At 40.3% G+C, this 13,474-nt stretch overlaps 1 protein-coding gene across 2 annotated transcripts in view; it reads right to left on the reverse strand.

The window, feature by feature from the left end:
- Positions 1 to 2,902: 2,902 nt before the first annotated feature.
- GALNT2 (polypeptide N-acetylgalactosaminyltransferase 2) overlaps positions 2,903 to 13,474 on the reverse strand; it is a 213,623-nt gene continuing 203,051 nt past the window's right edge. For both annotated transcript variants that reach the window (XM_073627973.1, XM_073627974.1), the window contains one exon: positions 2,903 to 8,434. In XM_073627973.1, coding sequence (XP_073484074.1) covers positions 8,279 to 8,434 — 156 coding nt within the window. In that variant the 3' untranslated portion in view covers positions 2,903 to 8,278. The remainder of the gene's footprint in view (positions 8,435 to 13,474) is intronic.

A 13,474-nucleotide genomic window follows, 5' to 3' on the forward strand; every position in this document is an offset into this window, starting at 1 on the left:
TGCTTGGCATCCGTCTTTAATGTTTTGGGTGTCAAATATTTTTTTTAAATTGACTGTATAGCATGCCCCAAAAGAAATGCACTTTAGAAGATTACAGTGAAATGAGCATTAAAAAAAAAAAAAGATGATTTTTATCTATAAAGTATTTATTTTCTTTTAAGTTAAACAGGCCCTGTACAGCAGACACCATTGTAGTATTGTAACCAAATTAAAATAAAACAGTTACCAAACTATACCTTTCATTAAAAAAAATAATGTTATTACATCAGCATTATTTCCATAACAATGAAAATGCAATTCTGACCCCCTTGTGCTGCCTACTCACGGCAGAGAGGGTCTTTTAGGAAAAAGTGTTCCTCTTCTCTTTCTTCATTAGGCTGGGGATAAAATGCTTAAATATAATTTACAGCAAATGACTTTGGCACACCATGTCATGTAAACATACCTAAATATCAAAAGCAAATTTCTTCCTTTTGCAAGGTACTGTATGTCACAATGAGAATGCAGCATTAAAAAAAGGACTGAAAAGTTAAAAGCATGGTAACTACATTTACACCAATTTTTTTTAAAAACAATTTGCAAAACAACCTGCCAGTACAGAATACAGTAAAAATAAAGCAATTTATGTGAAATTACAATTTTGTTCGTTCATGAAAAAGAGGCAATAGATCTCACAAGCAGCGTATGGAGCTTTTGTAGTCAGTTTAGTGGTTAAGTGTAGCAAGATGGAGATTTGCTTTACACACCATTATAACACCAATCACACTGAATAGAATATAAAAAGGTGATGCACAATCCTGAAAGCATTGTTATAGTATTTGTGTAGTATATGAGGGGAAACTGCATGTAATGTGAACTTCAGCCAGGCTATGGACATTCATACATTTATATATACATATATATTAGTGTTTAGAAAGTTGGAAGGGGGGAGCTGAATTACAGAAGGACCTCAGTGCTTCTGCTGTGAACTTTTAAGATGAATTATTCCATAGTGCCTGCAGCTGGAGGGGTCAGTGAAGGATTGTTTTGAAGTTACTTTACTGATCGTTAAAAATAATAGCATTTTAGTACTTTCCATAAATACTTTTTCAGCTGGTTGAACGAAGGAAAAGGAAAATGAAGCAATTTCCCCCATTTACGCATTCAAGTTGGAGGGGGGGCAGTCCCTACTGGGGAGCCTTCCTGCTGAACCAGCAATTCATCTATGGCTAGATAAAGGGGGTCAGGGGAGTCCTTTGCAGAGACACTTCCACTTTGCCCTGCATCGACAAGATGTTATTTAATGTCTATGGCCTGTCCACAGTTACACTCTAAGGTTCATACGCTATAGTTGGCAATGGAACTGTTAAAATCGTTGTGACTCCAACTTTGCAGTGCTGCACTAATTTGAGGAAAAAAAAAGGTTCCTGCACTATTTTTTGCAATTTCAGGTGCAACTTCAATAGACAGCGGTGCATGAAGTCGTACAGATATCAGTCAAGTTGCACCAGAAGTCACACTGACCTGCAGCTTTGAAATTGCTTTGAATACAGAAATGCGGTTACCGTTTCCCCACTCGAATGATAGACACCCATTGTTTTTTGGTGTCCTGTGGTCTCTGGAATAAGTCAATTGGAGCACAGGCAGCATTGAAAATCTGGCAAATTAAGTTTTATCTGGGATAGCGCATTACCAACAAATAATGCAATGGGCAAAAATAACCTTACAATTTTTGCTATATATAAAAGGCAATTGATGGGGTGCACAAACTGGACAGATTTCAGAGTAAGCTTTTGAGAATATACATTTAAAGTGATCGTAAACCCTCGTTTTTTTTTTTTTAATTTAAAATAACAAACATGTCATACTTACCTCCACTGTGCAGCTCATTTTGCATCCTCTTCTGGGGTCCCCCGGCGGCACTGGTAGCTCCTCCCCACATCAGATAACCCCCTAGGCGAAGCGCTCTCCCGGGTGGTTACCTTGCGGGCTTGCTCCCGAGTCCAGCATTCGGCATTCATAGATATGAATGCCGACTCGGCCCGCCCCCCCAGGGCCCGCGTCATTGGATTTGATTGACAGCAGCGGGAGCCAATGGCTGTGCTGCTATCAATCTATCCAATCAAGAGCCGGGACCCCATGCAGAGAGGGCCAGCGTGTCTCTGCTGAGGGAAATACGGGGCTCAGGTAAGTAAAACGGGGGGGCTGGTCACTGCCAGGTGTTTTTTCACCTTAATGCATAGGATGTGTTAACCACTTGCCGACCACAACATGTACATATACGTCAATAGAATGGCACGGACAGGCAAATCCCTTTAAATTTGCCGCCGCGTGGTCGCGTGCTCGACCCTGTCCCCCCAACTCCATGTGATCGCAGGTCCCACGGACTCGATGTATACCCGCGATTGTCTCACGGAGAGGAAGAACAGGGAAAATGCTATTGTAAACAAGCATTTCCCCGTTCTGCCTAGTGACAAGACACTGACCACCGCTCCCTGTAATTGGGAGCGGTGGTCAGTGTCGTGTCACACATAGCCCAGCACACACCCCCCCCCCCCCCCCCCACAGTTAGAACAGATCCCTAGGACACACTTAACCCCTGCAGCGCCCCCTCCTGGTTAACCCCTTCACTGCCAGTCACATTTACACAGTAATCAATGCATTTTTAATCGCACCGATCGCTGTATAAATGTGAATGGTCCCAAAATAGCGCCAAAAAAAGTGTCCGATCTGTCTGCCATAATGTCGTAGTCACGATAAAAACCGCTGATCGCCATTACTAGTGAAAAAAAAATTAATAAAAATGCCATAAAACTATCCCCTATTTTGTAGTTGCTATAACTTTTGCGCAAACCAATCAAACGCTTATTGCAATTTTTTTTACCAAAAATATGTAAAAATACGTATCGACCTAAACTGAGGAAAAAAAAAATGTTTTTTTTATATATTTTTCGGGGATATTTATTATAGCAAAAAGTAAAAAATATTGCTTTTTTTTTTTTCAAAATTGTCTCATTTATAGCACAAAAAATAAAAACCGCAGAGGTGATCAAATACCACCAAAAGAAAGCTCTATTTGTGGGGAAAAAAAGGACATCAATTTTGTTTGGGAGCAATGTCGCACGACCGTGTAATTGCCAGTTAAAGCGACGCAGTGCCGAATCGCAAAAAGTGCTCTGGTCTTTGGCCAAATGGTCTGGGACTTAAGTGGTTAAGGTGAAGAAAACACGAGGGTTTACAACCCCTTTAACCACACATGACATGTATGGGAGCTGCCTCCCCACAGTTTTCAGCAATTTGATAACATAGACAGAAAATTGATATAATTGAACATGAGACAAATATATGTATTCCACAAAGCTAAAGTTTTCTTCTATTTGACCAGTTTAGTGTGCAACAGTTGTGAAGGTACCCATATGCAAGTCAGTTAGAAGTAAAAGGTTACTTTTATGCCCATGTTGCCGATAACTGGTGTGTATATAGGTAGCCCCTGACATTCCTGCCAAATCACTACCATTCAGCCGGGATGAAAAATCCAAATTGTATAATAGCACACAGCTGGCTATTGTGCTACATTTTGTCAATGGATTCCCTGGCAGTTCAGAAGGTCCGACTAACAATGACAATATACTGAATTGACAATGTGTGTCTATTGGCAAATTGACTGCCCAAAATCAAGCTTGTCATCTTGGGTGTTATGATCTTGGCTTAATTGGCTGCTGCAATTACATAGAGAATTGACTGCACCATTGACTTTTTTTTTTAGAAATCTGCCAAAACAGTAAACTTTTATACAGCTATCAATTGTCTACCTCTTAGATATTGTATTTGTAGAAACAAAATAGAGAAATTGATGTAATTATGGTACATTTTAACAAGGGACTGGTACCTTTCCACCCTGGTTGCTGCAAACTGACCTGAATAAAATTATACCACAAACATTGCTCAATAAAGTCTATGATAAAATAGCAGAGCATGTATAACCAAAACAATCGCGGTGGTGTACATATGGAAGTGGACCTTCTTTCAGTAGTCTGGTGTGATTAGGCTTAAGCTTCCATATATCCTGCAAACACACTCCAAAAATACAGAACAGAAAGGACAGTGCACAAATTTATTTTTATTTTCAAAAGACTAGTAAATTTAAAGTACTAAAAAAGAGCTACTATTTCTGTGCGTCAACTATAGGCTCCCTTATGGGTGCAAAATTTGATTTTGACTTGTTAAAGCTGATCTGTAGCCATCCCAAGTTGCATTTATATTTCTTATGCTCAATAATGATGTGAAATGGATTTACCTGTGAATTTTAACCGCTTCCGGACCGGCTCGCGGCGATAAACGTCGGCACTTTGAAGAGGAATACCGGGGTTAGCTAGCTGCCATAACCCCTGTATTCTCTTCTTTAGTGAGCAGTTGGTTTCAGATAAAAGTGATCTCTTTGGCAGATTCACCGCAAAATCACTTATCGGTGGCTGGAGAGGGGGCCCCCTCCCGCCACGCTCCAGTGCCCTCAGCCGCTTACCAGAGCCGATGGGATCCTTCTCCGTGTGTGGTATGGAGCCGAGTAGGGGAAGATGGCCCCCACCCAGCTTCATACCATTGCAGGGCGGAAGCAACGTGAAAAAAAATTACTTTAATTTTTTTTATTGCATTTTAGTGTAAATATGAGATCTGAGGTCTTTTTGACCCCAGATCCCATATTTAAGAGGGCCAGTCGTGCTTTTTTTTTTTTAAAGAACAGTGTAAAAATAGATAAAAAAGTAAAATAAATAAGAACATTTTTTTTTTTTTTTTTTTTTTTAACGCGCCCCATCCCGCTGAGCTTGCGTGCAGAAGCGAACGCATACGAAAACGGTGTTCAAACCACACATGTAAGGTCACCACTATCGTTAGAGCGAGAGCAATAATTCTAGCCATAGACCTCCTCTGTAACTCAAAACATGCAACCTGTAGAATTTTTTAAAGATTGCCTATGGAGATTTTTAAGGGTAAAAGTTTGTCGCCATTCCACGAGCGGGTGAATTTTGAAGCGTGACATGTTGGTTATCAATTTAGTCAGGGTAACATCATCTTTCACAATATAAAAAAAATTGGGCCAACTTTATTGCGGTCTTATTTTTTAATTTTAAAAAAAGTGTATTTTTTCCAAAAAGAGTGCTCTTGTAAGACCGCTGCGCAAATACGGTGTGACTGAAAGTATTGCAATGACTGCCATTTTATTCTCTAGGGTGTTAGAAAAAAACAATATATAATGTTTGGGGGTTCTAAGTAATTTTCTAGCAAAAAAAAAAAAATTTAACTTGTAAACACCAAATCTCAGAGAGATCGGTCCTTAAGTCGTTAAATGCTTTTTAAATCACATGCAGGTTACCCAATTGGCCAGTGTGTGTAAAAGTCACTGTAAGCTTATTTTCCTAAATACCTCCCAAAGACCACTGCATATATATTACCATGCCTGACAACTTGGAAAGTGTCAACACTTCATCAGAAAATGAAGCCACTAAAAAGTAAATTATTTACATGGGTATGATATTATCAGTAAAAATATTTCCAAGCCAGTTGCATTACTTGACATTTTTTAGGATTGCTACAGTTTACCATTGAAGTAGTTCTAAAGGTTGAAGGTTCCCCCACCCCAATTCTTATCTGAGTTGGTTCACAATCCAGCAATATGCACAAGAGCAATTTCTCTCCCGGTTCTCTGCCTCCTCATTGGCTGACAGACAGCAGCGAGATCAAATGGCTCCTGCTGCTGTCAGAGTAATTGAGGAGGGAGTAGGGGCTGGGCTTAGCCCCACTCTGTGTGTCTTATGGGAGCGAGCACACGAGTGCCCCATAGCAATCGGTGAAGGAGCCAGGAATGCCTTCAGGGGACCTGAGAAGAGGAGGATTGGGGCTGCTCTGTGCATAGCCATTGCAACAGGGCAGGTAAATATAGCGTTTGTTATGTTTGAAAAAACTTTAAGCTTTAATATCACTAACATTTTTTTGCACATGCTTTCCTGCTGATGTAAAGTATGTGCATATAAATGGTGTTAGACATCTATATAAACCAAGCTGCAATTTAAAGTTTTTGTAAACCCATATATGCACATGCTATAATGTAGGAGAGGATTATGGTATCTTTAAAATAATAGTCCATATATATTGCCATTTTTGAATGCTAGTAAATACTTTTTTTAGATCTTTTGTTAGTTGGTTTGTAAGTTCTTCAGTAATCAATAAGAAATGTGTGCAGAGCACAATTTAAGCATGTGATGTGTCATGCACATGTCACTGCATTATGCAGTGTTATTTGCCCTGGTCCACACACTGCCATAATTGGTGTCCTGGTGGTCATGAGACTGATTGTAAAAAAAAATAAATAAATACATTTTAAAAAAATTCCAGAGTAAGCAAGTGACAAATAACCCACGAAAGGAGTGCTCGCTTTAATTCATTGACGATTATATAAAACATTTTATTTTTATTTTTTTTAAATATTCTCAGACTCCCCTGACACAACACGGCTCAGTGAACGTGACTGACAGCAGAGCACTTCCTATTTACTTCCCTGTCTTTCCTGCCTACATGACCTTGAGCTTTAATAAAAAACTAAGCATTGCTTCCAGTTTTTTCATTTTTATTAAGGTTTTTTTTTTTTGTTTTTGTACGTTTTGCCACATGACCATATATGAACTCTGCAGGGTACACGTGCAAAGAAAAATTGAAATAAATTTAAAAAAAAAGAAGAAGAAGAAGATGATGGATGCAAGGCTTGATTTTATTGAAATACATGGAGTGGAGTTTTATTGAAGTGCATGGTTACGATGGTCACTTGGGCAAGAACGACAGGGGAAAAGAGGTGCTTTACAATCAATCACGATCATTGAGCCACCTCGCATGACATGTAGGAGGGTCACGTGTATAGCTGGGGAGGAAAGAGGAAGTTCAAGGCTTCCTCACAATGAATTTGGAGTATGTAGGGGCAGATTGGCAATGCAGAAAACTATCTACTGCAATAACGTGGCTGCAGGTAATACAACCCAAGACTAGATTTTTTTTTTATAGAAAGCAACAGCACACATAAGGGTTGATTTACTAGAACTGAAGAGTGCAAAATCTTGGGCAGCTCTGCATAAAAACCAACCAGCTTCCAGGTTTTATTATCAAAGTTTATTGGAACAAGGTGAAGCCAGAAGCTGATTGGCTACCATCCACAACTGCAATAAATTATGAGTGCGCCAGTTTTAATAAATATTCCCCCCTTAGTGACATAAATTATTTATGAAGTTCAAGATTAAGTTTAATATTTTGGGTTCACTGACACTTTAAGTTTACAAGTCTTTTAAAAAAGCACAGTTTTTGAACTTTCCGTTTAAGATCATTAAACCTCTTTCATTTTAAACACTATACAGGTGTACAGTTAAAAAGTGTTTGCTTTCATTTTAAAAAAGATTGCTGCTTGACAAAGAGACATTAACAAAGAAAATAATAATTTTAGCAATGCCAAGCAATAGGAAAGCGTACTCTTGTGATTGGAATTTCTAAAATTTGTTTAGAGTTCACTGATTCAGAAAGTTGGTTTCAAAAGAAAAAATATCACTGTATTCTGATCAATAAAAAAAAAAAAAAAAAAAAAGATAAAAACATTCTGACACATTAGAAATGCACACATATTCACTCAAAGCTCAAGTGAGAAAATACAAAACTTCTGGCAGCGACTGGACTGAGCAAACATGATCTTCTACTGTATCAGTAATTTGATGAGGACTAGCAAATTTAAAAACTTTTTATACAACACAAAAATGGTTCTACTGTCCTGATTTCTCAGGCATCACCTCCAACCAAGGAAGTATTGCATTTATTTAGTCTTCTGAGAAGCTGCAAACATACTTTGCAATATGTTCAGATCAAGGGATCTGAACCACTTTTCCCAATAAAGAAAATGTTTTTAGATAGATAGATATATATATATAAAAAAACTATGTCCACAGAAATGCCAGATATGATTTACCACTTCTTTTCAAGCGTGTATCTATACCTCCCCTCTTGCAGTAACATAGTTTATTTTGTTGATTTTCCTCAAGGGCCCATGTACAGTGATACAATACTGTTAACCAATCACAACAAAGAGCAGAAGGCGGCCCTGGTCTTGCAGTTCTTCTCCCAGCCTACATCCCACATTCCAATGTCAAGATGGAATACTGAGGTATATAAATTCCGCAGAACGTTCACAAATACATCTGCAATGCGTTCGGAATCAATGTCCATGAAATGATGCTTATTTCCCCCAACTTTTCCTATCTGTTGAGACTTCCTACTGTTGCAGGTTAAGCGAAAATTTCCATTGCTGCGATAAAGAAGGACTGCATGCTTCTACTGTTAGACCACCGTTTTTGGCATTTCGACTGTCTAGGCAAAAGTTGCTTCCAACATGCCTCAGCTTGGAGTTGTTTTCAATTTGTTCCCATTTCTAAATTAAAAGGAAAGAGGGAAATAAAGAATTAAAGTTAGAGAAAACAAATGTAGATGAATGATCGGTTAACCTACCATACTTGTGCTTTTAAAGAGTCATGCCAAAGTCACAATATCTGTGTAAAGTCCACCCCCAGACCCAATGATGATCCCCTTTTCTAGCAATCCCATGCCGCCCTCTCGTGTCAAAGCTAGGACAAAATGCTCAATGCTGCCAGGTATGGGGGAGCATGTGACCTTCAATAATTTAGTGCTTGGGCCCGGCAGCTAATTACTGGGATCGAGTATTGCCTCATGAGGTATAGGGAGATGTCACCACTCTTACGCCAACCAATTTGATGGGTAATTGCCACAGAAGTATGAGTGGGTCAGGGGGTGCATCACACAGACCTGGTCACTTTGCGCTGAATGAGAAATAGGTTGCCAGAAATGCAAGGGAAAAGTCTCCGACCCTTTTCCTAAAAGCGCAGTAGCAGGGGACTGCATGGTGCTGCAACACCGTGTGACTTCCCGCACCCGAAAAAACACTGCATTTTCAGATGCGTGGAGGTGCCATTAAGAATGAATAGCACCCCAGCAGGCATGCTAAAGAGCAGCAGGTTTTGCCTGCAGGTTCACGGATGCGTGCGATTTACACATGCTCCATCATAAGTGTGAACCTAGCCCTAATATTTACCTGTATGAAAACATTTCAAATAATTATGAAGCAGCATTGGTTTGCCAAGTAACAAAAAAACAAAACATTTTATAGAGAAAATCATTGTAAAGTAATGTATGCAACCATAAATGTCAGGAAGTAAAATCAGAAAGATACGTAGAAACAGCATTCTGTACCTAATAGAGTTAGCCTTATTATATGGTCCTATTTTCTGAGTACCAATTCACAGAACTGGAGTTCTTTCTGCTTAAAAAAAAAGCTTCAGTTTAACTGAAAATGAATAGATCACACTGAACTGCTGTAAAGGCTGCTTTTATTTTAACTTTGTTATAGATTACTTTCACATTTTAGTCCGCAGACATCCACAGTTTCAATAACTGACACTTTCAAAAACTATTTTCATAAGCAGGATTTCCTAGGATCCTTATCACTCTGTTCCCTTTCCCATAAGTCTTAAAGCAGAACTAAAGGATTTAAATACTCGCCTGTCCAGTGGTCCCTTGTTGAAACCAGCATCTTCTTCTGAGTGCCGGTCTTCAAGCCTCTTCATTGGTTGGCACGGGATGATGCAACTCCTGTGCATGCACAGCAGCCAGTCATTCCGGCTGGGCGCTGCTCATGCGCAGCTCAGTTAACAGTGCCAGAGAAGACAGTGAGCAGGCAGGTAAAGGCATTTTATTGCAGAAGAAACATTGCATGTCTTTTCTGCAGTAAAAACCTGCCTGCTTGCTGTTTTTTTTACAGCAGAACGTTAGTCCCTCTTTAAGGTTAAACTACAGGAACCTTTGAATGGATTGGGACATTGCAACATGATTTCTTAAGCTGGCCATAAATCATGTCTGTACAATTCACTTTAAGTGTATCAAAGCTATGTAATAAGACAAACCTGATCAATTTAGATTTTTATCTAGTCAGATAGGACTACATAGTTGGTAAGAGAATCTCCTTTAGATGTATACATCGTGGGCACAGTGTTTGGATTTTTTTTTTTCATGTATTTGGGCCAGGCAAGGTCTGGGAGTTGCAATCCCTTCTGGCACAGATAAGTACATAGCTAATCTCGCTTGTGGCAGCAGGGATCTTATCACATATTGCCAGCTTTAAGCTTACTGCCATAGAGATTTCACTGTATAATGCCGGGTTAGATCATGTGATTATAGCAAGGGTTGACTCTAATACTAAGCGATGAATTTTAGAATAAGCAATAATATATTTACATAACAGAAGCAGAGAAGGATCATGCAGTACAGTAAAGCAGAGTATATACAGTATCTCACAAAAGTGAGTACACCTCACATTTTTGTAAATATTTTATTATATCTTTTCATGTGACAACACTGAAGAAATGACACTTTGCTACAATGTAAAGTAGTGAGTGCAGAGCTTGTATAACAGTGTAAATTTGCTGTCCCCTCAAAATAACTCACACAGCCATTAATGTCTAAACCGCTGGCAACAAACGTGGGTACAACCCTAAGTGAAAATGTCCAAATTGGGCCCAAAGTGTCAATATTTTGTGTGGCCACCATTATTTTCCAGCACTGCCTTAACCCTCTTGGACATGGAGTTCACCAGAGCTTCACAGATTACCACTGGAGTCCTCTTCCACTTCTCCATGACGTCCACGGGGCTGTTGGATATTAGAGACCTTGCGCTCCTCCACCTTCCATTTGAGAATGCCCCACAGATGCTCAAAAGGGTTTAGGTCTGGAGACATGCTTGGCCAGTCCATCACCTTTACCCTCAGCTTCTTTAGCAAGGCAGTGGTCGTCTTTGAGGTGTGTTGGGGTTGTTATGATGAAATACTGCCCTGAGGCCCAGTCTCCAAAGGGAGGTGATCATGCTCTGCTTCAGTAGGTCGCAGTACATGTTGGCATTCATGGTTCCCTCTATGAACTGTAGCTCCCCAGTGGCGGAAGCACTCATGCAGCCCCAGACTATGACACTCCCACCACAATGCTTGACTGTAGGCAAGACACACTTGTCTTTGTACTCCTCACCAGGCTGCCGCCACACACGCTTGACACCATCTGAACCAAAAAAAGTTTATCTTGGTCTCTTCAGACCACAGGACATGGTTCCAGTAATCCATGTCCTTAGTCTGCTTGTCTTCAGCAAACTGTTTGCTGGTTTTCTTGTGCATCTTAAGAAGAGGCTTCCTTCTGGGACGACAGCCATGCAGACCAATTTGATGTAGTGTGCGGCGTATGGTCTGAGCACTGACAGGCTGACCTCCCACTCCTTCAACCTCTGAAGCAATGCTCTCAGCACTCATACGTCTATTTCCCAAAGACAACCTCTGGATATGATGCTGAGCACGTGCACTCAACTTCTTTGGTCGACCATGGCGAGGCCTGTTCTGAGTAGAACCTGTCCTGTCCTGTTAAACCGCTGTATAGTCTTGGCAACTGTGCTGCAGCTCAGTTTTAGGGTCTTGGCAATCTTCTTATAGCCAGGCCATCTTTATGTAGAGCAACAATTCTTTTTTCAGATCCTCAGAGAGTTCTTTACCATGAGGTGCCATGTTGAACTTCCAGTGACCAGTATGAGAGAGAACGATAACACCAAATTTAACACACCTGCTCTCCGTTCACACCTGAGACCTTGTAACACTAACAAGTCACATGAAACCAGGGAGGGAAAATGGCTAATTGGGCTCAAATTTACCATTTTCACTTAGGGGTGTGCTCACTTTTGTTGCCAGCGGTTTAGACATTAATGGCTGTGTGTTGAATTATTTTGAGGAGACAGCAAATTGACACTGTTATACAAGCTATACACTGTAGCAAAGTGTTGTCACATGAAAAGATATAATAAAATACTTACAAAAATGTGAGGGGTGCCCTTCGCTGGATAGGATCTGGCTCAGGTAAGAAAAGGGGGGGGGGGTCCTGGGGGGGAGCATCAGCACAGGTGGTTTTTTACCTTAATGCATAGAATGCATTAAAGGTGAAAAACCTTGAGGCTTTACAACCACTTTAACTTCAAGACAGGAAGTGAAGGAATATTTCCCCTATGGGACACAATAGGATTTTTGTACCCGCTGTGAAATCCTTTTCATGCAGTCAATTTAGGAACACAAGTCTTTCCCATTTAGGATGTCCAAAAGCTGTCCAACTGAGGGCTGGGAAACATGGTAAACGAATGCTAACAGGTCCAAGAAATAGAAGAAATAGGGTCTGCCTGCTGCTGAAAGAGCTGCCTGAAGAGCATTATGCTCAAAACTGGCATTAGTTGAAGCCGCAAGGTCTACCTGGTAGAACTTGAAAAATATAAGAACAGAAGATCGTGTAGCAGCCTTACAAATCTGGGAACCAGTTGTTTGATGCCAAAAAAACTAGAAAATCTTATATCTAGTAGAATGCACCTCAACAGGAAAAAGTAGAACCTGATCCTTGAGACTATAAGTTTGGAAGATGGTCTACCTTAGCCACCTAGACATAGTGGAAGAAGAAGCCAGTGCACCTTAAAGTAGAGCTAAAGTCTGCAACAGTGGTCAATTTTTATTTAATGATAGCTATATAACAAAAAAGACAATGAATGGGTTAATGGCTAAGATGGAGTTAATCTTTTAAGTAGTTAAAAGGAAGTTATATCACTCAGCCCTCCACCCATGATGAACGCGGTAAACCAACAAAAATGCTTTGGATGTGATCAAGTGCTACGTATAACAATTGAAAAGCCAGTAACCATTGGTAAGTGTGGAGAGAGAGCCAGGCTCTGGCGGTGCACTTGGGGACAGTGGCTGTGATATGCGCAATAATTTTAGTGGCTTGTGCGTACCGTTTTAATCTTTAACAAACCCTTCACGAAGATTATTCTTATTGACAATCTGAGGATTGAATCAGTGTGATTTGTTGAAACTCAGGAGGAGCTGTGCAGGAGGGGTGCTGAATGGCATTCCACAGCATGAGGTAGGCAGCTCAGACAGTAAGGATGGTGGAAGAGCCGGAGAGCGTAGAAGCTGGAGACAGTGCGACAGCCACAAATCTACCCAGACTATTTAAATGTTGCACAGGAGTTCCTGAGCACACAGAACTCTAGGGGATTCTTAGCGAGTCTATCCAGTGCATACAGGAAGATCTGCTGGGTGTATTAGTCCCCTCTTTTCCTGCGAATTAGAAGAGTTTTGTAGCATAGGGATGTTTTGCGCAAATAAAATGGTGGAAGACAGGACTGTGGATTATATTATCAACATAGGAGACATAAATCATGAGATTTTGTTTGGACTTAAAGGGGTTGTAAAGGTAAAAGTTTTTTCACCTTAATGCATTATATGCATTAAGGTGAAAAAACTTTTGACAATACCGCCGCCCCCAGCCCCCCCGTTTTACTTACCTGACACCTCGAATCTCCGCTGCTCGCTCCCGTCTTCTCTTT

This window comes from Aquarana catesbeiana, linkage group LG04 (genome assembly GCF_042186555.1).
Source record: "Aquarana catesbeiana isolate 2022-GZ linkage group LG04, ASM4218655v1, whole genome shotgun sequence".
Lineage (NCBI taxonomy): Eukaryota > Metazoa > Chordata > Amphibia > Anura > Ranidae > Aquarana > Aquarana catesbeiana.